At 30.7% G+C, this 26437-nt stretch overlaps 1 protein-coding gene across 1 annotated transcript in view; it reads left to right on the top strand.

The window, feature by feature from the left end:
• LOC105231876 (acetylcholinesterase) overlaps positions 1-26212 on the top strand; it is a 195084-nt gene extending 168872 nt beyond the window's left edge. The window contains exon 10 of the mRNA XM_049449431.1: positions 22190-26212. Coding sequence (XP_049305388.1) covers positions 22190-22263 — 74 coding nt within the window. The 3' untranslated portion in view covers positions 22264-26212. The remainder of the gene's footprint in view (positions 1-22189) is intronic.
• The last annotated feature ends 225 nt before the right edge of the window (positions 26213-26437 follow it).

Genomic DNA, 26437 nt, shown 5'->3' with positions numbered 1-26437 from the left:
TTAAAATATTTCATTTAATTTTCAAAGCGACGAGTAGAGACAAGAAAAATGCTACATTGATATTTTATAAGAGAAGGATTGAGTCTTATATTGACACTTGAATACCTGTTTGGGCAAAGCGTTAAATATCGGTGAATAAAACAGAAATTTGTTTATTAAATGAGAAGGCAATGGTATGTATTTTCAGTTTTTCAATAGTGTTTTGAGGTAAAGAGATCTTAAAATCGGATCAGAAAACAAGGTTTGGGCATTTCACGTCTTCTCATGTTCTAGGCTCCAGAGCAAGCAGACGCGTTTGACTCAAATATGGTCCAGAAACACGTCAAAAATTGTTAAACTAAGAGCTGGCTGGTTAGTGTGGGGATTTCAACGAGTACGAGATGTTGGTAGTATGTTAGGATGAATAATTGGTACTAAAAGTAATAATGCTGGCAAGAGTTACGCGCATATACATATATACATAGATTAGAGAACTCTCGCAATTTGTGTCAGGTGGATAAATTTTTATAACAATTAAATGATGGATAAAAAATTTCCCCTTCTGTTTCTTATTATTTTTATTCTTTTCTTATTATTAATAATAAAATTTTATATATGATCTAGTTTTTTTGATATTTCAAACCGATCTTTATATACATATATCCATAAATTATATTGAATCAGCAAAATATTGCGCAATTTTATTGCTTAAAGCATGTTTTCCACAGTAGTCCTTGTTATATGAGGTTTGCCTGTGAACGATATTTATTTCAAATGAACAACAAATGGTTTACACCCCCCTTATTGTATTTTTGTGGGACGCTAACAATAAACGTCACAACAAAATTAATCAAATTATTGAACTGAATTGTCATGATACAGTTTGTATGCTGATTGTTTCATTTTGTCACTATTATTACGCACAGCAACTGTCACGAACAATAACAACTCATTTACTATATACTTTATCAATTCGTGAGTAAAAGTGTAATTTAGTTTTTCAAAAAATTACGCTTGCCAATACAACACCAGCTTTAATTAAATTACTTTGAACTACATTTTCGCAACAACAACAATATATCGTATTTAGTGCGCAAATAAGCCTTTAGCCTTTATTCCATATAGCTTTCCCTTCAGCTGTGCTGTAGAAACTAAAAACAAAAACGAGAAATAATTAGAAAGAAAAGAATATAAGAAAAAAAAAATGAAAATTAGTAACCTATTCTTATGGCTGACAAATTAATTGGATTTTAATAGCGTAAAGGAGGCGTATTGCATTAGGAGCATGTTGCAAATTTGTACAATAAACTAAATTAGTGGCACAAATACACACATAAATGCATATTATGAAATAAAAACAATAAAAAGAGAATAGGAAAAGTTATATATTAATATAAGTATGTATATGCATGAGCATATATGTATGTATATGTGTGTATGTGTTTACATGTAAAACTAAACAAAACTTATGTCGAGTTACTAGAATTTGAAAACAAAGCTGTCAAGCTGCAGGCAGTTAAATGTTAAAGTTAAGGTGTTGAAAAATATTAAGATTAAAGTAATTAAAAAAATTAATAAAATTAAAAAGATAATTATTGAAATTAAAAAATTAATAATTTTTAAATATTGAAAAGATAGTTAATGAAAATTAAGAAAATAATTAATGGAAATTAAAAAAATTATTGATGAAAATTAAAAAAAATTATTAATGAAAATTAAAAAAATTAATTAATGAAAATTAAAAAAAATAATTAATGAAAATTAAAAAAATAATTAATAAAAAATAAAAAAAAAATTAATAAAAATTAAAAAAAATAATTAAGAAAAATTAAAAAATAGTTAAGGAAATTAAAAAAATAATTAATGAAAATTAAAAAATGTATTATGAAAAATTAACAAAAAAATTGAAATAATTAAAAAAAAAAATAAAGTCTAAGCTATTTCTATATATGAAAATGAATTATGCACTAAACGAAATTGTAAAATGAATTGCTAAGCAAACACTTTTTATATAAAGGCATAAGCAGTCTAGCAAAAGTGTGACAAATATTTATATACACACACATATATACAATATATATTTATATATATTCCAGTATATGGTATATATATGGCGCAAAACATATCAGTATATTATTATAACGACTATTATTACACTTATTAAACCAAAAGATGATATTATTAATATGAATTTGTACTCAACAGTTTTATAAAATTGGCTCTTATAGAAGGAAAAAAAAAAAACAAAAACAACTGCAAAAAAAACAAAAACTATGATTATCGCCGAGGCATGTATTGACGAAAAGTAAAATAAATAATATTAAAATTATATATACAAACCCATATATTTAACCTTAAGCTGAATATAAAGAAAGTTATTATATACACACACACAAATGCATACATACAAATGTATGTAATAGTTTAAATTCATAAAAATTAAGCATTAATAAGCGTTTGCAATGTCAATGAATTACTAAAACAATAACGGTATATCTGTATCTCCAGAGAATTAAAAAAACACACACACATACAAACACACATGCGCATGAAAAACACTCACATGCATTAGTAGTTAGTTACATAAGCACATACCATATATAAGCAAAAGTAACGCAAAATATATACAGTTATGCATATATACATATATATATACTTATACATATGTGTGGTTTAGTTACACGCACACACACAAACGCATACATGCATACATGTCGTTGAACTGTAGTGTACTCAATTATAACAACTATTAAGTAGTTAATTAACTAGATAATTATCTATAAAATACATATATACATTATTATATATACATATATATATAAATATAATGCATATCAATTATAAATACTTTTAAATGAAACGTGGATATTCTGTTTACGAAAGGAAAGTCATGCAAATACAGATATTATATAGTTCTAAGACTAGTGCTGTAACTAGTTGCACATTTATACTTACTTTACCAAGTGTGTATGGCGCATTAGGTTAAGTGGGACACAGAAATAAAAATGAAAAAAAAAATAATTATAAATATTAATATATATTATCTAAAAATATATATATATAAATTATAAAAAATTAATGCATAATTGTTAAGCAAAAAAATTGTAATTTAGTGAACATCTGTGTAAAATGAAAAATAAATAAAACGAGTTATGCGAAAAGCAAGCAAAAGTGTCATAAACTATAAATAAAATATGAAATTTAATAAAAATGTATTTTAATTTGAAAAAAGAAAATATTTAAAATTAAAAAAGTCTATTATTATTTCTAAATAAAACCCAAAAAGTAGTGGAAAAATTGTGTATTATTTAAGTCCATAAAACAAAAAAATGAGCGGTTATACGCTTGAAACTGCAGCGCGGTAGGTTAAATAAATGAAATAAATAAATAAATAATAATAATAATAATGATGATAATAATAAAAAAATAAAAATAACAAATATCAAATATTAAATAATAAATCAAGACAAAAAATTTTAAAACCAACGTAATAAATATAATAAATACCAGAAGGAAAAAAACAAAAAAATAATAATAATTAAGCGTTAAAACTAAAAAAAGAATAAAAAAAGATTAAGATGCAATGAGTATATGCAGTGTAGTAGTGTACCCTGATGCTTTTCTATTTGAATACTAAGTATTTCGTGAGCAAAAAGAAAAAATTATATAAATAATTAATAAAAAAAATTATATAAATAATAAATACAATTTTTATATAAAACTTAAATGTAGCAAATTAAACTAGTACATATTAGCATCCCTGCCTAACTAAACGTATAGCAGTTATGCCCTAGAACCTCATTCATATATAAATGAGAAGCTTCTTTTATAAATTTCAACATCAAAAAAAATTACACAACACACTTGTGTGATGTTAGAAAATGAAATATGGAGTTGCGCGGTTTTTGCTGGTATTGCAGCAGAAAGCTCAACCAATTGACAGTGTGGTATAACATAATGACAAACGGCGGAGTGCTATTCAATAATAATTATAAAAAGTATAACCTGAAGACTAGCTCTAATATTATTTTTGCTTTTAAAAAATATGAAAACATTTCGTGTAAAATAATTTTTTTTTAAGGATTGAAATTTTTATGAATATATTTCGCTTATTTTACGTTACCTCAACCGTGTTCTTAAGTTTTCACTCTCTAAGAGAATGTTATTAAATTTAATTTTTACCTGCAAGGTCACTGGTTTAACCTTAACAAGTAAGGCTACTGTTTAAATAAAAACAAATTTTCTTAAAAAAATTATTAAAAAAAAGTTCTCTTAAAAACATTACTTTTCTTCAAAATAAAATTGAATTACCATTAGCTGCTTAAACCTAAATTTTTTTAATATTTTTCTTAAAAAAATTATTAAACAAAAAAATTATACAAAAAATATTTTTTCTCTAAAAAAAAAAAAAAAAATTTTCTAAAAAAAATTTATTTTTTTTATGAAATTAAAAAGCTATATATTTTTAAAAAAATTTGTCTTAAAAAATTATTTTTCTTACAAAAAAAAATTTAATTACCAGTAGCTACTTAAGAGAGGAGCCTGCTTTATAGGCTTAAAAAGATCCATTATTTTGAGAAGTTTTTTGAGAGGGAAAGAAATTATTGATTACAACTAGATTCCTAGGGTTTATAGCTATATATTTAAACATCATTCACAAATTTTTTGGATACGAAATCTTTGATATTTTGTCTTTGGGAAGCAATTGACCGATGCATCTCGCATGTGCATTTGTGGCGGGGAGGCTGTAAATTCTATCGGAAGCAAAAAATTCAAAGAGATTAATATTTTCTAAAAATTTATCTTCTAGTTAAACTAAAAAAATTCAAAAAAAAAGTGTAACATTTAACAAATTTTTTAAAAATTAAAAAAAAGTGGGTTTTTGACCAAAAAAATTTTACTTTATATTGTTTAAAAATATGTTCAAACTTGACTTTTCTTAGTTTTTTTTAGTTTAAATAGAAGATAATTTAATGCCAAAGCTTTTTTTCTATCCTGCTCGCCAATTAAGAAAAATCGTAAAAATAAAAAACCGAGTAATTGCGCGTCAAATTTTTCGCTTTCTGTCCAAGCGCTCGTATATCTGCTAGACTCTCCGTCACTATTTCCTTTCTAACTTTAATAATATTTCGAATTCCCATCTATAACTTTGGGAACATATTCTTAAATTATTTTAAAGAGGTTTAAGCAAAAAAAAAAATAAATTCGATTTTTTGAAGCTTCTAAAGCAGGGGGGGAGCCTTAAACCAAAAATATTTATTTTTCTTAAAAAAAAATTTTCTATTCAACAGTTGCAACGTTAACTAATTGCATTTCTTTGCAAAATTAATTTTTTATAGTTTCTGAATTATTTTTTTTTACACGAAAAATTCTGCGAAAAGCTATTAAATCGCAATATTTTTTTTTAGTGACAATGCTAAGGATTAACTTATTATATTAAACAACTGGGTTACTATATTTTTATTGAGGTTATACACTAAAGTAAAATGAAAGATGAAATATGAAAACATGAATCAAAATAAATAAAATCTGCAAAATACAACAATGATAACAATGTGCTGTCAATTGATTGCTTGCCAGCGGAGTAACTGCGTGCACCATAATGCTATAATTAAACATCCGTATGAATATGTATATATATCTATAAATGCTATACATTAAACATAATAAATATTTATATTTTTATACAAATAAATAATTAAACCTAAAACTATATTACGTACTTGACACAAAAATAACATTTCAAACAAATGAAAGCTGCAACAAATGTAGACGATTATTTATACCTTGTACTTTAAAGCTATATTGTTTTGTATAAGAAAAAATTAATTATTTTTTTTTGTATTTTAATTTTGTATGCACAACTTTGCATGTACTATATGTAAAAATAATAGTAAATTAATTAATTAAAAAATAAATTAAAATTAAAGTTAATTAATTAATTAAATTAAAAAAAAATTAACGTAATTAATTAATTAAATTAATTAAAAATACATTAATATTGTATGTATGTATACAAATCACTGCTTGCGCATGCGCTAAGCCTCCAAGCGCTCACAAATAAATATAAAACAAAATTTGTTGAACTCCGTTCGTAACGGAAGCATACTGCTTCTTTCTCCACGTTGCTTCGTTGTAATGCCGATTTATCAAGCAAATTTGTATACATACATATATATATATAAATAAAATCAGCCGATTATGTAATAATATATACTCGTATAAATATATACATAGTTTATAATTAGCGATGCTTTCACTACTACATACATGTAGACGCGATTGAGCTTTTATAATTTATTAGGATATTTGATTTAGTAACATGTTTTTAAAAATAGATTCATTCTGAAAATTCATTCATTCTAGCACACATATCTAATGGCTTAAGCCTCTTTCTTATTTTTACTACTTCATTTTTATATTCTACGGATATATATGTATTTGCACATACATACATAGGTATATGTAAGTATATATTTTGGTTTTTAATCTGATGTGTCTTGTTGTCATTTATGTATACCCGGTTTTGTGGCTCAAACCAAATTTATGAATGGCAACCAGGCTACTTGTTAGCTCTAAATTTAAAATATTACTATTTCTTACTTTTTTTAATTCATATAATTTACCACAATATTTTCGAAATTTTACACTGAATGGAACGAACAGAATTTTACACAAAAAAATGCATAGATATTAATTTTTTATTGACATTTTTTTTAATTTAAAAATTTTTATTTTAACTCTTAATTAAATGTTTTGTTTGAATTAAAACTTTTTATTTGAAGCAAGCATTAATAATTTGAACACAAACGTTTCCTTCACTCTCTCACACGAAAAAATAAAACTACCAGCGTTAGTATACATACACATGTAAAAAATAACCACACTTAAGGCGATGAACTCTTTGTTTTTGCAATTAAAAAAATAGCAACAATTATACATACATACATATTATTAAATATAACATAAATTATATCAGCTATGACATCTGATAATAAAAGGTAAATGTGTAATTGAATAAAAAAACGAAAATGACAGAGCGAAGAAAGCGTTGGAGAGTTCACAATGTAGAGAGCAGAGAGTGGCGAAGTAGGAATGCAATGCAAGCCAAAGCATACGGATAGCAACACTTGCATTGCACTGTGTTTAAACGCGATAAATTCAATAAGGAAGCACACAACAACTACAAAACTACAAAACAATGTAAACAAACAACAAAATAGCCGATGACAGATGAAACAATGTTACTCAAACACTCAAACACAATAAATGAAACAAACGAAAAATGCACGAACGCGCACATTGCAAAAAAAAAAAAAAAACAAAACATAATAAATAAACGCTGAAGTGCATGCTCATACATGCACAATTATGAATGCAGCGGCGTTAAACGGTTAATGTAATACAATGTTATATAGTCGTAATAATTAAATATGCAATTGTAATAAAAATTGAAATGCATTTGAATTCAATAAAACGAAAGCTGTGTGGCATTTGAATGCCCGTCAATAAAAATGTATAAATTAATGAATTTATGATATGAAAAGTTTTGTTGTTTGCTGAGAACAAAAATAATATTACAATAAAAATTATTGAAAAAATATCAGACAAAAACTGTTTTTATGTACAAAATGCAGAAAAAGTAAATAACACTAAAAAAATAATTAAAATAGAAAATAATAATTTAAATAAAATGAAGTAAAATAAAATGAAAAATAATAGCAAAATGATAACGCTTTAACTTCAACTTTAAAAAGTTATCAAATTCATTGAATATTATAAATTAAATTCTTATAATGGTTTTGTGTCAAACAATTATCAAATACATATCACTATATGGCCTATTTTTTATTTACAAAATCGAAAATGACAGCAACACGAACGCAAAGCGACACACCGTTAAAATTGGACCGGTTTGCCTATGATACATATGTACATGTATATGTATGTATGTGTGGGTATGTCGCTGCTGAGTTGATCATTTTGCTAAAATTTTAATTAGAATTTATTACTGTACGATTTTTAACATTTAAATATACATATATAATGTATATATAACAAAAGAAATGTAAATTATGTGTTCTTTAACGGTAAAGATATTGAATTTGTACGACGTTATATAACTTAGTTAACAACTACCAAACAAATGTACGATAATAAAAGAATAAGATGAGTACATTGACAAAAGTAGCGCCAATTTATTGCAAATACTGGTTTAAGCGAAAGCTGCATACTTTAAGGCGCTTTAACCCATGAGGAAGTTAGGTTGCTAGAATGATACATTTTTTTAGCTGTAATTTTAGTGCTTCTATTAACTTGATAAAAGATATAGAAAATAAAATAATGCAAAATTAAACAAATAACAAAAATAGATAAATAAAAAAAGTTAAGTAAAGTATATAAAATAATAAAAAAAAAATTAATGAAATAAAAAAAAAATATTAAAAAAATTGACAAAATAAAATTAAGTGAGATAAAATATGAAATTAAATTAGAAAATTTGAAATAATAGTTAAAATAAATTAAGGATATAAAAAAAAATAAATACAAAATAAAGATACATTAAAATTAAAATTAAATAAAAATAAAATAACATAAAATAAAATAAAATAACGCAAATTCAAATAAATTCTTACAATAAGAAAACACAAAAAAATAAAATAAAATAAACTGAAGCAAAATAAAATAAAGTAATAGATAAATAAAAAAAAATCAATAAAATAAAGCAAAATATAATATATATAAGAAAATTAAAAGCTAAAATAAAATAAAATAAATAAATGAATAAAAATAAAATAAAGTCTTAAAATAAAATAAAACCTAACAAAATAAAATCAAATAATGCAAGTTAATTAAAAATAAACAAAAATAATAAAAAAATTTATTTAAATAAAATATGTAAATTACTATAGTTTGAGTAAAATGAAATAAAACAAGACTAGGGAAAAAACGAATTAATAAAAAATAAAATAAAACAAAATAAAGTAAAATAAAATTAATTAAAATGAAATAAATGAACAAATTAAAAAATAATAATAATAAAATCAAATAAAATGAAATAAAGAAAAGTGAAAAAATAATCAAAAATCAATATAAAATAAAACAAATGAAAATAATATAAATAAAGCCTATATAAAAAATTAAGTAAACATAAACCAACTTAGTTAAAATTAAGGAAAATAAAATAAAAAAGTTCAGTCATCATTAAAAAAAAAATAATTTAAATTAAAGTAAATTAAAACTAATAAAATTAAACTTCATAAAATTTAGTGCATAAACACATATAACATAAATTAAAAAAAAAAAACAATAAAAAATTAGGTAAAATGAATAAAAATTAAAACTAAATAAATAATTATAAAAATACATAAACTTGAAAAATATATTAAATATAATAATACCGAAAAAATAAATAAGTAAATAATGATAATTTTAAACATTGTAAAAAAATTACATTACATAAAATAAAATTAATTATAAAAGAAATTATATACCACACAATAAATTAAGTACAACAAGAAAATTATTCAAACAAAAAAAAACAATAAAAAGTAAATAAATGAGTAATAAAATTTAATAAAAATATGTATAATATAAAATTTAAATGTAATTTAATTATTTATTTTTAACTAAAAAAGTTAATAATAATTTATTCAAAAATATGATTTGAAATACATGAGAACATAATTGAAGCCATACTTAATACTAAAAAAAAAATATAAAAAAATAAAATACATTATTATTAATGAATAAAAGCATAAGTTTGTACATTGCTGTAAACATTTTTTCACCAAAAATCGCATAAAAGCATAAGAACTAAACTCCTTGCTTTGAGTATGCCAGAGAATTAGAAACGCTTAAAACGTAGTGTGCATTAATAACAACTTAGAAACGGAAATATTTATTTGTTTTTGTAAAATTTTTAATAAACCAATCAAAACCGTTAAAGTAGACTTTAATAGAGTTAAATAAAGCATTGCTTAAAAATACAAATAACAACTAAAAATAAAACAGCGAAATGAAAAACAAAAAAAAATATTTTTTCTTTTAATTTTTTATGAAGTTTTTAAATTAATAACAAATTATAGCTGAAATATTAGTAATATGCATAAAGAAAATTTTAGTTAACTGCTACAGCCAACGTACACACACACACAAAAAAACAACAATAAACATAAAATGAAAATATTTGTAGTAAAATAAAATTGCCTAGCTAAATTAGAAAAATTCTCTAAAATAATTTAGAACTTCATACAATAAACCGCAAATAGCCGTGACGGAAGGAAAACATAATAAAAATAAGTCTAAGATATTTATATAGTGAAACAGTCTAATGGAGGAAAATCAGCGAAAAATAAAATTCAAAATACTAGAAACTGCAAAAAATGTCAATAAGAAGAAATACTTAAAAATAAAAGTAAATAAATAATAATAATAAAGTAATTAGCTATTAGAACGAATAATTAAATGCTAAGACAAATAATGCGTGAATAATGATTACTTTCTAAAATAAGTCAAGTAATCTCCTGTTTGAGTGTTCAGCAAAAGCAAGCGATATTACTTTCGAAAACTTTTGTAAAGGAAAATCAGGAAGACAACAAAAAAAAAAAAAACAAATACAAAAATAAAACAAAACGAAAACTATACACATATTATATATGAGTCAAATAATAAGAAAATATGTTTAATGAAATTATAATACTAAAACAAAAAAAATAAAAACAACAATACAATAAGAGCACTAAACACATATTACAACTTTGGAAATACAGTCTACAAAATACAATAATTAACACAGTAATTTAAAGCATAAACTAAGTGAAAATCGACATTAAAAATAAATGTCAAAATATCTCAAATTCAAAACATGCAATTTCAAATACTTAAAAAATAAACAAAACACCGTTATACAACATACAGTAAATACTAAGAATTACTTTGTAAATTACTACAATTATAATACATAATTCCATAAGCTAAGCAAAGATAAGGGTTATGTAGCAAAAGAGTCTTCAAGCAGAACCTAAAATAAAATCTCAACAGAACCTAAAACACAATTCCGTAAAAACAAATTTCTAAAATTATTAATGCAATAAGTTTTAGAAAACTACAATAACAAAAAAAATTAAAATCCACACAAGAACCCAAATTTAATTTCAGAAAATTATGAAAGCCAAACCCAAAAATACCTTTGACAGCAAACAAAGCAAAAATCCCCTCAAAATGATTTCGAAATAAAAAATAAAACAAACAAAAAAACAACAAATTAAAGTTATCTAGTGAACATTTTAAGATATAATCTAAATCTGCTGCAGCAAGTAATCCACAAATAAGTAAATATTCATTAAATAATGTATAATTGATTTATATATATACACACAAATATATAGAAATGTGCGTATCTTGATGCATATATACATACATAATATATCAAAGATCAATGCTAATGCTACAACAAAGCTACAAACAATAATTATAATTACTTAACTGATAATGATTACATATATACACACACAAAACACATACATACATGTGTATTATGAGCATAATACTAAAGAATTATTAAGGTATTGAAATGTTGGTGATGGCCAATCAACTGAAATAATTTACTAAATCAATAAAAACAAATTCATATTATAATGTACTGTCAATGAATTGTGGTTTTATTTTGGCAGTGAAACAGACAGACGACAGTATTCACTTTATTTGAGAGGCATCAATATGTTGTGGTATTTGTGTATATATAGAAGGGAGATAAAAACAATTCAAACGAGACTATAAATATAAAATTTAACATTTTGGGAACGATTGCTACCGACGTTTGACACAATGCCTCACGTTGGAGCAGACCCCGCTTGGCAGCTCTTCCAAAAGTGTCAGGAAAATTGTAGAGCACACTATGCTTAGTATAACACAAAACTGCCACTAATCAATGCCCAAGACTTCATTTAGAAATAATAAAGCAGCAGTTTACGGATGGACGAGAAATATCGCTCAACTTAGATGCATGAGATCTAGATGCAGATTAGCAGCACCCGAAAAAGACGAGCAATATCAAGCGGCGAAAAAGAGCTTAAGCAATCCATCGTGGCAAGCAAAAAGGAAAAATGGGAGCAACTAAACGAGGAAGTTAGCAAAAACCTTTGGGTATAAAATAGTTTGGAAGAAGCTCGGCGCTCGAACCAAGCCACCTTACTTAAACGCTGCCAAAATGGAAGGCATCCCACTCGCAAAAAAAAAGTCGGTAAACCCGAACAAGCTATAAGACTTTCGAAAATCTCCAATTCACGCTTGAGGAATTGGCAAATTCAAAAAAAAATTGCCCGACTAGTACAGAATCCCAGCAGAAATACTCAAAACAATCGCCACAGAACGAACCGCAGTACTCTTAAGTGTGTATAACGCCTGCCTCAAAGCTGGGATATTTCCTGAAATTTGGAAGAAACAACGTCTTGCCCTAATCAGCAAGGGAAAAAGGGATCCCAGCTTGCCATTAGCATACCGCCCACCATGTATGATCGACACGACGGGAAAGCTCTACAAAAAACTACTTAAACCTAAACTGAAAGTGGTTATCAATGAAGCTGGCGGACTCTCTAGCAGACAGCATGATTTTAGAATGTCAAGTTTATACGCTGTCCGAAAAGTCATTGAAAGTGTAAAAGACGCACAGCCGATGATGCCCCGAATACAAGCAAATAGTTCTGTTGGCGACTTTAGACGTTCGAAACACCATAGACGGTATAGAAAAAAGGTTTTAGAACTGAAGACTTGTGGAACATTAGTTATGACGGAGTATTAGAACTTCAAAGGTCGGCCCTGCGGACGACATACCAGCAGTAATCACAGCCTGAGACACAGAAGGAGCCCGAAGGTAGTTAAATCAGGTCATGATTCGGGTGCAAACATGGCTTCAGTCACATAACCTCCAGTTCGAGCTACTACTGCAAGAACATAATAAGTTTTCAAACGACTAGGAATATTCTAAGGACACATTAAGATTGTGAGTTACCTAGGTGTAAGATTGCACTCCAGATTAAACTGCTGGGTACAAATCCAGTACGCCGCAGAAAAGGCAGCGAAAAACACTTCCTATCTTAGCAGACTAATGGCCAATATAGGAGTGCTCACACAAGAAAAGAGAATGTCTTAATGTCAACAACCACCAGCGCCTTGCCATACGGAGCAGAGACTTGAGCACATGTGCTAAAGAAGGAAAACCAGCGTAAAGTTTAGGTCAGAGTTGCAGCAGCTTACCGAACTGTGTCAAGTGATGCAATATTAGTCATAAGTGATAATGTTCCCATTGGCCTTCTTACGCGCGATTTTCGCATGGCAACGGAGATAGGAGAATGAGAGTTGGGACAGATGGATGACCAGATATATAAGAGATTTAAACTTATGCTCAAGACTCAAAATTTCGTTTTAGTGACCTGCAAGTGGCACATACCGTTGCTGTGACGACAGGTTTGATGATGAAGGCATTTTCCACCCCACACCCGCGAAAATATAAATACATATATATTTATATTAGAGTGATTCGATTTGATTAATTTGTTCGAAGATTGTAACATTGCCACAGGCAATTACCTTTGCCAAAACTAGTGAAAATAACTTGTCAAAAAAAGTTTTCTATACAAGAACCTGATCGACCAGTTTATATGACAGCTATATCCCTTAGTGGTACCATATCGGTGGTTTCATCAAATAAGCGAAAATGAATGCTAATGCCTCTAAAACTCCTGCACTCAATTTGAAAGGGGTGAGCTTACAGCTCAAGAAGGAAGATCCCCTTCCGACGAGCGTTCTCGTTCTTTTCGGTCACAGGCCCGAGACACTTGTCCAGTTATTCGTGCTTAAACATAGTAAAATTCAAAAACTATGTATTTGTTTCGAGGTCATCTTCTCCTTCTTTAGATTTAATTAACGCTACTTACAATCTGCCATAATAGTTTATGGATATTAATTAACTTCAGATCATTTTGGTAGTCTCCGTGATATAGTTTATTTTTATTTGTTTTACGAGTAAATGCTTGCGTTTGAAAGCATAAAAAAAGTTATCTTAATTTTTCACACTCCTTTAATGCTTTCTTTTGAATTATCATATTTCCGTTTAAGAATTTTGTTGCTACTTGGATTTGAGATTACTTTGGTAGTCTTAGTTATGTAATTTCCATATTTTTTGTGCTGACTGATCGCGCTTAAAAGCATGAAGAAAATAATTTTAATATACATATTTTAACGGTAATTTCTCACACTCCATTAATGCCTTTGTTGATTTTGCGAATTTTCGAAAATAACTCTGATTAAAATTATAATTGCCATTTAACGGTTTGTTTTGAGTCTGCTTTCCTCAAAAGGTTAACATTTTTGATTTACAAACAACAGCGAGCACATTTAATGCTTTGTGTGCTGACTGATCCGTTAATAATTTTGAGTTATAAATAAGTAATCAAGTTAATGTAATGCAAGTAAAGCAAGTAACTTTCCGCACAGTAGGCAAATTATCAAATTAATTATGTAATTTGTAAGCGCACTGCAAGTGATTTAATTTCATATTTATTACCTCATGTGTGTCTATATGTCTTCAGCGCTAACTTTGCTCAGACTAAATAATCATTAAACGAATGCTTTATCGTTGGCGCACTTATGCCTGCTCATTGTTGTTGATAAACCGCAAGTGCCGATTGAGTGACTGTTGAGTTATTAAAATGTGGTGTCAATGCGTTTCACGTGCTACTGAAATTCATTAAAAAAAAAAATCGTTATAAAAACTGAAATTATTTTTTGTATTTTTATTGCAAATGTAATCAGTGTTGCTGAAGAGTCCGGCTCGCGGCGATTAATGAGCTGCATTCTATCCTCATACAGACATAATAATCAAATACAAAATATGCAATTTCATTTCTGTGTTTTCCATTCATCCATAAGCCATTTTCATCCACAATTACATTCGTCGAATCGAATTGCGGGGAACCTGTATGTACTTGTATGTGTAGTCGTATTTGTACCTTAATCATTGCTCAACCAATGAGCTGGAACAATAAATGCGGTGGTATATTATGCATAGCTTATTTAATGGGCGACTACATTGATAAATTATTCACTGGTTAGAGATGGTTTTCAGGTAAATACATGAATAATTGTTGTTGTTTTTGTAAATAAATGAGCCTCAAACAGGTCATACTTAGTGCCTCAAGGCAAGCCGGAAGCTGCGGATAATAATATGCATATTGTTTATGTTATGTCATGTGGGTACAAGCATACATATGTGCATATGTACCTAGCAGTACAACATAGAAGTTGCCGGCAAATTGTCTAGAATTTTCTGAATAAAAGCGAACTAGTCCGAAAGGGAGCAGATTTGTAAGACTTTTGGAAATACGGTTGAGAAAGAGAACACAGAGAATATAGAGAAGAATATACAAATTAAAATTGTTGAAGAAAATATGTATGCTTAGTGGTCCGGTAAGAACAATATATTCAGAAATGGTAGCGTTGCTTTGGACGTTAGTCCATGCCACATGCATTACGAGAGGGTATCATAAACCAATAAAAAAAGTTCACCACACCATACAATTATTTTTATCGACCAGTTTGTATGGTCGGATGGAAAATTTCATATCAACATCTCAAAAACTTAGAAGTTGGTCTGCTTACCTGTATTCACAGACGTACAGACGAACATGGCTAAATCAACTTTATCGATTTCGAGGCAAACTTGCTAGTAGGACCAAAAAATAGTAAGAGTTGATTATTAATTCTTAATTTATTCTTCAAAATCTATGTCGTCTCTCTCAAAATAATCCCCTTTAGCCCCAATACACTTTCTAATTCTCGAAATACTTAGTTGTTAAAGTCAGTTTCAGGAATAGCCTTCTATGAGTGCAGCGATTCTAAAAGGTTCCTCCGGAGCGGTTGTTTGAGTTTGCTAAGTAGACATTAACACGACACTGTTTTTCGAAAAAATTTAGTAATTTCGGAACCAATTGTGCTTTAATTTTTCTTATACCCAAATAACCTTTCAAAATGGCGCGAAATTTAAAATGAAAAGTTAAAATTTTTTGTTCACACTAGTACTATATATACCTTGATTATGCTACAAAAATATTCGCCTGACTGGTTTCGACACTAGTTTCGGAGTGGTTCACAACTAGTTGATTTCATTGCAGGACATGCATATGGATATGGATATATGTTTGTGAAAAATACATGCAGTAGTGCTTAGCAGATTAACAATGAATAATATTGTATTAATATTAAAGCTTTACTCTCGAATTGTCATACAAATACGAGTACCGATTAATTTTCATGCCCTACATAAATAACATATTAATTAGAAATTTATAATTCGCTGCAGGCTCTCTCACGTATTCCAAGTTGTCCCTGGTACAAAGTGATAATACTGCTTGTGTATAATTAAATCTTTTGACCTTTTTGAATAACATGTAAACTAATTCGCACTATTTCTTACGCAATGAAATGAAATAGTAAAGACGGAAGCAGGATTAGTCTTTTACTGAAAGATTCCAAATTATCTCATTGCAACGGTTCTCGCTAGAGAGTCTTTTTATATGAAGTTAGAATCGAATTTTTTGGAAGTTATGCACAATTAACCCGCTCAAATCGTCCGGAACGGATGAAATCATTCCAGCCTGTTGCAAAATAAGCTTTTTCCAGCTGTGCTGTGACTAAAGGTGATTTTTATGGGATCCCGAAGTTCAACTGTTTGTCACACTCAAGGAAAGAGGCTATGATAATTTCCATATCGAAAGCAGGTAGGAACAAACCAACTTAAATACCAAGTTGCCTTCCTTCCTGTTGAAAACAGCGCCCCCTTAAAATTTGTCTAAAGCGCAACACTAAAAGCATATCCGTAGAGACTGCGCTCCATACACTAGTATACATTAAAACTAAAGGACCCTAGAGGATATGAATTCGATCTTGGAGTGTTCCTGGAGATTTCTGGAGTAGTCAGTTTAGTATCTGCGGAATGTATTCTGAGTATTAAAGCTCCCAAGAAAATGATAAATGCTGACGACATATTCATCTTAATAACAGGAAGGCGTCTACATACTATTAGCATTATTATGACCACCACTTATAATACAGTTTAGAATTGGGCATCGCAAGCGGAAAGAGGATAGATTCCGCTTGTTTTCATTAAAAAATAGAAAGTTCTTCCATGAAGGCTACAATCGATGAATGGAGCATAGCTCCCTCAAGGATCGCACAAAATACCTTTGAGTAGTCTTAGACAGAAAACTGTTCTGGAAGCGCAATATGGATGAAAAAGTAAGAAAGGCCAGCAATGCCTAACATACGTGAAGCCATTTGGTCAGCAGAACCTGCAATGTTTCTCCCCCTCTCATGCACTGATACTACACCGCGATTGTAGGACCAATTCTTCTCACGCTACGGTGCGTTAGTGTGACGGGGAGACTAACGAAAATCTACTTACGGAAAGCCAATGGAATGGCCAATGGTTCAGTCGTCGCTGCGCTGTGCAGACCGGGAGCACTAAGAGCTATTCTAATGGTGGCTTTTGAACTTGTGCTAAACCTGCCACCCATGGACTTCTTTGCCGAGAACTGTGAGGCACATTCGGCGGAGCGACTACTGGTTGCGGGAAAGGACCTTCAGAAATAGCTCGGTGGGTAACGGCGTTTTGGAAAGCATCAACTGCATTTCCACTTTTAAATTGAAAAAGAAGGTTCAGAGTAAACATAGAAAATATGGTTGACATATAGGCATGTTAGCAGTGGTCTTTGTTTGGTAAAGCTGCGGAGTTAGTCTACTTTATAACGCATTAACAAGCAATTCCACAGTAAACATCTACGTAGACAGCAAGCACCAATCAACACAGTAACCTAGATTCGATAGTGCCGCCAGGAACAAGCTTTTCTTGATAGCCAAGTCACAAAGGCATCGATGGTAATGAGAAAGTGATAGAGGAATCTATAGTGAGGTCACATCTATTAAAATTCGCTTCAAGCGCAAGCATCCTAAAGAATGACTACTTCTTCATTTACTACGTCCATCTGGCATCGCTAAGGACAAAACCTAGTCTATGCGTGGCTCACGAGCCCACGAGAGTAATCTAAGCCCCATATTATTTATTTTTTGAATGATTTATACTTAGTACGCTTTACCTAAGTGGGAGCTGATTTCGTATTTCTTGTGGTATCTATATTGACTTAATTCTTATCAAATTAACACCTCCAAATTAAAAATTCGTCAGCTGGAATTCATAAAAGCCCAAATGAATCACTTTTTGACTGTGAAAAGTCTTCTGCTAATCGAACCAGCATCTATGATGAAAATCCAAAGGACACCCATACACAGACAGCTGCTACGGCGTGTATTCATATCAGTAACTCTTGGCTTTCTACAATGCTGTACACTGCGAACTAGACTTAACTTAACATAGTTTAGCTTAACTTGACTTGACTTTACTTTAACTGAACTGAAATAAATTTAACTTAAATTAACTTCATTTTAACTCAACTTAACTTGACTTGACTTAACTTAACTTAACTTGACTTGACTTAACTTAACTTAGCTTCATTTTAACTCAACTCAACATAACTTAACTTAACTTGACTTGACTTGACTTGATATTCCTATTTTTAAAAATATGTTTAGCTATTTTAAAATTAAATTTTAAAACATTCGTGTCAATAGTCGAGTAGATAATACAAAACTAATAAGTTTTCTAAATCGCTTCTCAGCGAAGTAAAGGCATATACTCTACGAAATTGACTACAAAATGCACAAAACAAAAGAATTGTTCGCACACCTTGGGGAATACTTTCTAATTAGCTGACCTGCAACTCAGCGGCATGTTTCTAACCTCTCCTAAGAACACAAATAACCGGCTGTCATAAAATTTAATGAGCGTCATTTTAATGTGTCTCATTAACGAATCAGCGGCCAGAAAAGCTGAAAGCTAAGTTGACTTTATCGGAGATCACAACGAAATCATATAACACACAATACACAAACAAATTCAAACGCCACTATTTTCATTTGAATTGTCGATGCTAATGATACAATAATTTCCATGATACTGAAATGGTTGTCGCTGATTAAAACACAGGATGTGCCCTCACTTCCAGTACAGAGATGTTCTACTTCTCTCTCGCGCGAGCTTAGCGCCGCTCAGCTGAGCTCGCATGACAAATCCTTCGCATAATGCGACACCGCAATGAAGGGATTTGATTTTCGCGCCTAAATCCATTTTCATAATTCATAATTTGTGGCGGAGAATCCGAAAGCTAAGCAAATAGTCAAATCAGTTAAAAAGCTAACAAGGTGTTGACGGGCTGTAGGTTTGCGCGTGGTGCTGAAAACTGCCGTTTGTTACAGTGCTAGAAGAAAATGGAACACAAAAGTAAAAGGTAAAAGGCAAAAGGCAAACGGCAAATGCCAATGACACTCACTGGTGCGACTGGTGAAGGAACGCTGAGCGGCCGGTGATCGGAAAACAAATCCCAGCATTTTACCACGTAAATTTTCCGTGTAAACATTACTGTACCGTTATTCGCGCACCTTCTCATTTGCATTTACGCTTATACCTTTGTTTTTAGTCTCTCATTTCACTTCTCTGCGGAAATGTTATTTGTTTCTCTCGAGGATTTGACTTTAAATCGCCTGTCATTATTCAGCACGGCTCATATTCTGCTTTGTGTAGACTTTTATGTCTGTGCCGTTGTGTGTGTGCTGTAGGCGTGAATGATCATAACGGTGCTGTAATGCGGTGGTGCGACCTAAGCACATTTTTCATTTTTCAGATTTGCGAGATTTTGGCTTTTAATTTTAATTAGCGCTGATTAATGCGTACGCCTTTTCACGTTTCGTATTTAACGCCTCAGTTTCATTTAAATTTTGAAGGTTATCTTTAAATATTTCTCAAGAGGGAGTTAAGGTCGTGTTGTATATGAAAATTACTTGCGATTGTTTTTGCATTATGAAAGCGTGTGGGTGCTGTTAATTGGCGGAGCACTTTATAGATAAAGTTTAATTTTTTAAGTTTTAAATTACACAATAGAATATACAAATACAGATAAATTTAGATTTACATATACATATATAAATGATCAGGATGACGAGAAAAGTTGAAAACCGAGTGAGTGTCCCTACGAACAAGCTGTAACTTGAATAAAAATTGAGTTATATGGTTGTGAGAGAGATGCTTATAGTTGTGAGAGTTATAAAGGGTGATTCATTTTTCTTTTTCTTTAAAGAAAAAACACAAACTTCGAATTTAATGGCAAATGCTTATTAGCCTTCTCAAGAACATCCTTTGGCATTCATTTTGTGAAGATTATCTCTTTTAAATGTCGTTCGAGCATTTCAACTGGTAATTGGTTAATAATACGAGTGATGTTTTTCTTCAAGGCCTGAACCGAAGCGGGCTTGTCCGCATAGACATAAGACTTTGCATTTTCCCACAGGAAGCAGTTTAACGGTGTGATATCATAAGATCATGGTGTCCAATTCACCGACCCATAACTTGGAGTTACCGAAGTGTTCTCTCAATAAGTCCATTGATTGATGCACTGTGTGGAAAGTGACGCCCTCTTGCTGAAACTAAATGTTGCCGAGATCACAAGCTTCAATTTCAGGCACCCAATAGTCGGTTATCATGGCGCGATAACGGTCGCCATCGACGGTTACGTTCTCACCGGCACCATTTTTGCAGAAATATGAACGGATGATTTCAGCGTCCCACAAACCACACCAAACGGTTGTTTTTGCTGACTGGAAATGCCGGCTCTGAATCTCTTCAGGCCCATTGGAACAGAAATAGACATCATTGATGAACAAACTCGTAAAAGTCGAATCTTCTTGGAACTTTTCAAGTGTTCATAGAATGAAGCCTGTTCACTTGGGTAGGTCGAGTGGTTTCAGGTCTTGCTGTAATTTAAAACGTAAAATGCAAATGCGCAAATCAAATTCTTTGAAAATCAAGGCTTTTCAAATTATTTTATGTGAACAAGCCGATTGCTTCCTTGTTAAACGTATAGTATTATAAGTTATGTATCGAGGACGGTCAGATGATAACTTAGCCTTACCGCACGAATATGTTTCTACCTTCTACATTAACGTTGTGTCGTATTCTCTCGTTGTCTACTGTTCTTCGATGGCGATTGTCAAAAGTTTGTTAAATTAGCTTCACGTGACAAAAGTCTACGATTCCATATTCGAAGCAATGAGTGGTAGATATATGAGGTAGTAGGCATCTAAAATAAACCCATTTTTAATATCCTCCTCAAAATGTATATTCATAGCTCTTAGCTGGGCAATAAGTGTGACCCTAAAACCTCTTCACAGCAGTGCTTGCGACTGTTTGACCGCATTGACCGTAACAATCGGTAAAACACGGTTCTACTTTAGCGATCAAGAAACAGTCAGTCTCAAAATGGACTTTTTTGTAGACCTCCAGAAAACGTATTTTTTCAGAGGAGTTAAAGAAGTTGGAGCAGCGCTGGGTCATATGCAGAGAGCTAAAGGCGTCTATGTTGAGAAATAAATTGCTATTTTTCTAAGTCACTGAGTAGTTGTTAGTTAGTTCTCGTATGTCATTTTTGAAAAGTATGTTACATTTTTGAGTAACTGTCACTGAAAGATATTTCATTCATAGTGGCAATAAAGTAGTAGGAGAATAAAAAGTTTTCAGCTGGGTGGCGCTGCAATAAAATTGCGGTAGACATAGAGTAAACGGTACAAATTGATTCCATAAAAATTAAAATTAAATTAAAATGTTTACGTTTCCACAACACTGTAAGTACTTGTGAGTCCATTAATCTCAGTCTCATTTAAACTATTCAGAAAAGTGTGAACTCATTAGTAAGAAATGCCTTAAAAACACTGCCAAAGAACAATTAGTGTCAGGCTCGCCTTAAAACTACACTTCCAAGTGCTAAGATTCGAGTCGTAAGAATAGGCATAGTGGCTTAATAAATTAGTAGCCATACTGTAGCCGCAGGCGAGCGCGTGCAGGAAGCTCCACCACACACAAGCCAAAATGTGGCAATTAAAAGAAATTGCCAAATCGCACAGGTGTCATTTCAGACATTTTAATCCCACCAAAGAGATTTAAAAATTAATTAAAAGTATTGGCTTTTTTTCTCTTATTTTTCTTTTGCACGCAAATTCAAAGTTTCAGTGTTTGTAAAATATTTCTTCCTCTTCACTTTACTTGCAGTGGCCATAATGAAGGCGGTTCATGTGCTGGAATTTCTGTTTATTTACCTGAAAACTTGGCTAATCAGCGGCTAAGTATCAGCAACGTGAGTGAAATGCAAATGCCAAGCTGAGCGGAGCAGACGTACCTGAGCGTGTTTGTCGAGAGGCTGGCGGACCGGTGAGCAAGCGAGCGGTGGTGAACACTTGCTGTTGAGTCGAGTGTTTGCAATTATGTCCCCGAGTACAGCAACTTGTCAAAGTAAATACTGTCGCCTAGGGACTGGCCAAGAATAATACGCAAACAAATGCCTGATAACTGTGTAAGAAAAAGAATATCAAATTGAAAATAAGATAGAGTAAACAGCTTATATGCGCAATCACGAATTTAATTCAACCACAAACGAGACAAAAGAGACTTCAGTCAAGTGTAGGCAGTGCAAATATTTACGAGGGTATGCAAAGTATGAGCATTCACTGGATTTATAAACAAATCGTATACAAATAAACAAAAAGCAGGTATACATATAGGTAAATAAATAAATAAAACTTAAACCCTCAAGTATTGATTAATATCAAAGCCAAAGCATTTTCGCAAACTTCCAAGCACCGACCATGACTTTAAGTCAGAGCCACAAATTCAATTACGCACCCAATAATTATAAAAATTCAGCTTAATGTGAGATCGATAAACAAATCGATAGTAAAATAAAAATATTTATTATTAAAGCAAATGCAAATAAACCGTAAAAGTTTAAAGGCACTGGTTGAGAATTATAAAGCAATACGTTTGGCCACAAAGCAAAGCGACAGACAGTGCTGTTAAACGGACTCAGACTCTTTAATATTATTGTACTTGAATCTGCACGTTGCTTTTCTGGATTTCGATTAACAGCGCTAAGTCTTTGGAGAATTCATAAATACAGAAAGTAGAACTTACAACGCATAAGCTTCTGCGTCACTAGACTTTGTACAGACGTCATCAATTGCAAAGCTCTTAAGCGACATTGCAATAACTTAAGTCACCACTGATGTTGCATATTTTAATTTAAAAGCTAAATGCGACAACGCACTTGTTTGTGTAAAAATATATAGAGTACGTATGTACTTATGTATATTGTTAGTGCAAGAATCAGTGATATTGAAATGTAACGAGAAAACATGCGACAAGTTACTCACGGCAACGTTTAGTGCACAGTGGTTTCGGTTGGCTTTATTTTGAACATAATTATATTTATTTTGGTGGAGTAAAATTAGTTTTATTTCAGTAATATTTTTTTTATTTAAAATATTGGTACAAACATTTAGTATGAAAAAAAAGAATGCCTGGTGTCTTTGTCTGCAAAATACGAGTTCACGAAAGAGATTGCCTCCTCATTTGACGAAAATCTCTGGCCGCCGAGCGCAGTTTTAAGTTGAGGAAACAAAAAAAAGTCGCTTGGTGCTAGGTCTGGTGAATAAGGTGGAAGGTCAAGCAGTTCGAACCGCAATTCGTGGATTTTCGCCATGGCGACTGTTGAGGTGTGAGATGGTGCGTTGTCTTGGTGGAACAAGACTTTCTTTTTTTGCAAATGTGGCCGATTTTTCGAAATTTCTTCCTTTAGCTTGTCCAATAATGATGCGTACTATGCTCCTGTTATAGTTTTTCCTTTTTCAAGATAGTCGATAAAAATAATTCCATGGCTGTCCCAGAAAACACTCGCCATCACTTTCCCAGCCGAATACACAGCTTTAGGTTTTTTTGGGGCTGGTTCCCCCTTTTCAATCTGTTTAGATTGGATTTTTGTTTCGGGCGTATAATGATGAATCCAAGTTTCGTCTACAGTTATCAATCGGCGCCAAAACTCGGTCTTATTGCCTCTAAACTGAGCCAACAGAGCGCCGGAAATGTTCATGCGCGCACGTTTGTGGTCTAGCGTAAGCAAACGCGACACCCAACGCGCCGACAGCTTTCTCATGCCCAAATCTTGGTTTAATATGTAACAAACAGTTTCTTTTGACATCTTCATAATCTCAGCTATTTCCCTAACTTTAATCCGGCGGTTGTCTAGTATCAATTGATGAACTTTAGCGATGTTATCGTTAGTGGTTACAGTTTTTGGACGCCCAGGACGTTCATCATCTTCCAAGCTCCTGCGACCACGTTTAAATTCAGCTGCCCAAAATTTTGCGGTGGTAAACGATGGTGCAGAGTCACCGTACACAGAGTCCAACTCATCTTTGATTTGTGAAGGCGTATTGCCTTTCAAAAATAAAAATTTAATTACAGCTAGATATTCAATTTTTTCCATTTTGGGGAAATCACCGAAATAGACTCACAAAAACGACTGTCAACAGATAAATGCGCAAGATAAATTTCTGAAATTTTGGCGAGAAGCTATTATAATATGCACAATTTGAAGTAGAAACTTTTTTTTCAGATGTGCCGCTAGCTTCACGTTGAGGTCGGTTATTTATCGGACAGCCCTCGTACACGTTCAGTGTATATACTTAGACTGCCCGCTATCTCAAACAACTTCATTTTACGTTCATCCGTTATTATTGTATTTAGCAAATCTTAAAATTGTGTTATAAATCCACTACTTTGAACCACTGTACAAGCTTTGATGCATGTCTGAGCGACACGACGTGTCACTGTCTAGTTGTCTGGCTTTGTGAAAAACGTGCCATTTTGGGAATTTCGCGAAAACACAGACAAATGAATTTATGTATTTGCTCAATCAAACAAAGAGTGTTTAAACAATATTGTTAATAATAAGAAAGTATGGCGAGACGTTTTAACAAAATATTTTTATAACCGTAAAAAGTGCTTCTATGTTAGCGAAAGTAAACTATTATAATGCTTAAGAGAGTATAGTCTAGAAGCAATGAGGCGACAGACTTGATTAGCAGTAGAAACGGCAAGGCTGTGTATGCAAATGTGATTGAATGCTGGCGGAAATGATGTAATAAGCTATTACGAATAATTTGTGATGAGCATGATGATTTGAAATGTGAGAAAATATTTATTGAACTAAAATAAAATGATATCAACAGCTGCAAGCTAATTTAGAGGACTCAAACCAAGCAAGTTTGAGAGTGAGTTGGCTTCCTTAGATTTATTTAGATACTAAAAATATAATATATTAAATATACACATACATAAACGTTAATAAAGAACATATTTACCCTGCAGTGTATTATGAAACATAAAACTAGTTACCAACTGCTTTAGAACTAGTATGAGTACTTACTGACAGGAGTTATAACTAGTTTTTGCATGGTTTGCTCTGTAAAAGGTCTTCTAAAATTGATATTTTTTCAATAAGCACACGAAAAAAATTCAGATACAAACTATGGTAATAGAAAATAATATAAATTTTAACTAATCAGTTACCAAACAGGTAAATAATCAGTAACTTAACTGGTTTTAAACTAGTTTGTTCCTGGTATATAACCGAATGAAATCTGATAATTTTGATAATTTTCTTCTTATAACACTTGATGCCCACAATAAACAATATCTTGTGTTTCAAACTAGTTCTAAAGTAATTTGTAACTAGTTGGTTTCACTGCAAAGCACATACAGCACTATAAATTTAAGCAGGATAATCCATATCACATATCATTACTGTTGTTAATAAAAAACTTAAAGCTGAAAGTAAGCAAACTTTAAATAAGTGAAAAGCAATTTTTTAATAAAAATATGAAAAAAGCTAATTATACTAAATTGTTAACAGCTAATTGTACCTACGTCTTCTTCGTCAACATATTCTCAGTCATATAATGAAATAAAATATTAAAAATTATTTAAAAATTATTCAAATACTAATGATATTAATGTACTATAGCCAAATGAGCAGTTTTAAAATATCCAAAGCTCCATTTTAAATATACTATATATATAGATATATATGTACATGTACCTAAAAGTTTATGTGATAAATACAGGTGTGAAAACTTTAACCACAATTTAGTGAGGACTAACTGCATATGCATGCATCAGTGTTTACACAAATAGATAATCTTCCACAATAAAGACTTAAAATAATCAAGCGCAAATTGACTTTTGGTGTTTCAGTTAACTTTCTTGTCACGAAAATGCTTTTTTGGTAAGTAAGATCACGAGATTCCAGATTATGTTATGCTATTTGCTGTTCTGAACCACATCCATATAGGTATATCAAAATCAGGAAATTATTCGATTTAATTGATTCTTAAATTAATCAATAATGAATGTATATGTATTGTTGTATATGGAAGCAATTTTTCTGTGTTTAATGAAAATATT

This window comes from Bactrocera dorsalis, chromosome 2 (assembly GCF_023373825.1).
Source record: "Bactrocera dorsalis isolate Fly_Bdor chromosome 2, ASM2337382v1, whole genome shotgun sequence".
Taxonomy (NCBI): Eukaryota; Metazoa; Arthropoda; class Insecta; order Diptera; family Tephritidae; genus Bactrocera; species Bactrocera dorsalis.
The sequence above is the reverse complement of the archived record's forward strand: the minus strand, read 5'-3'. Positions and strand labels throughout refer to the sequence as shown.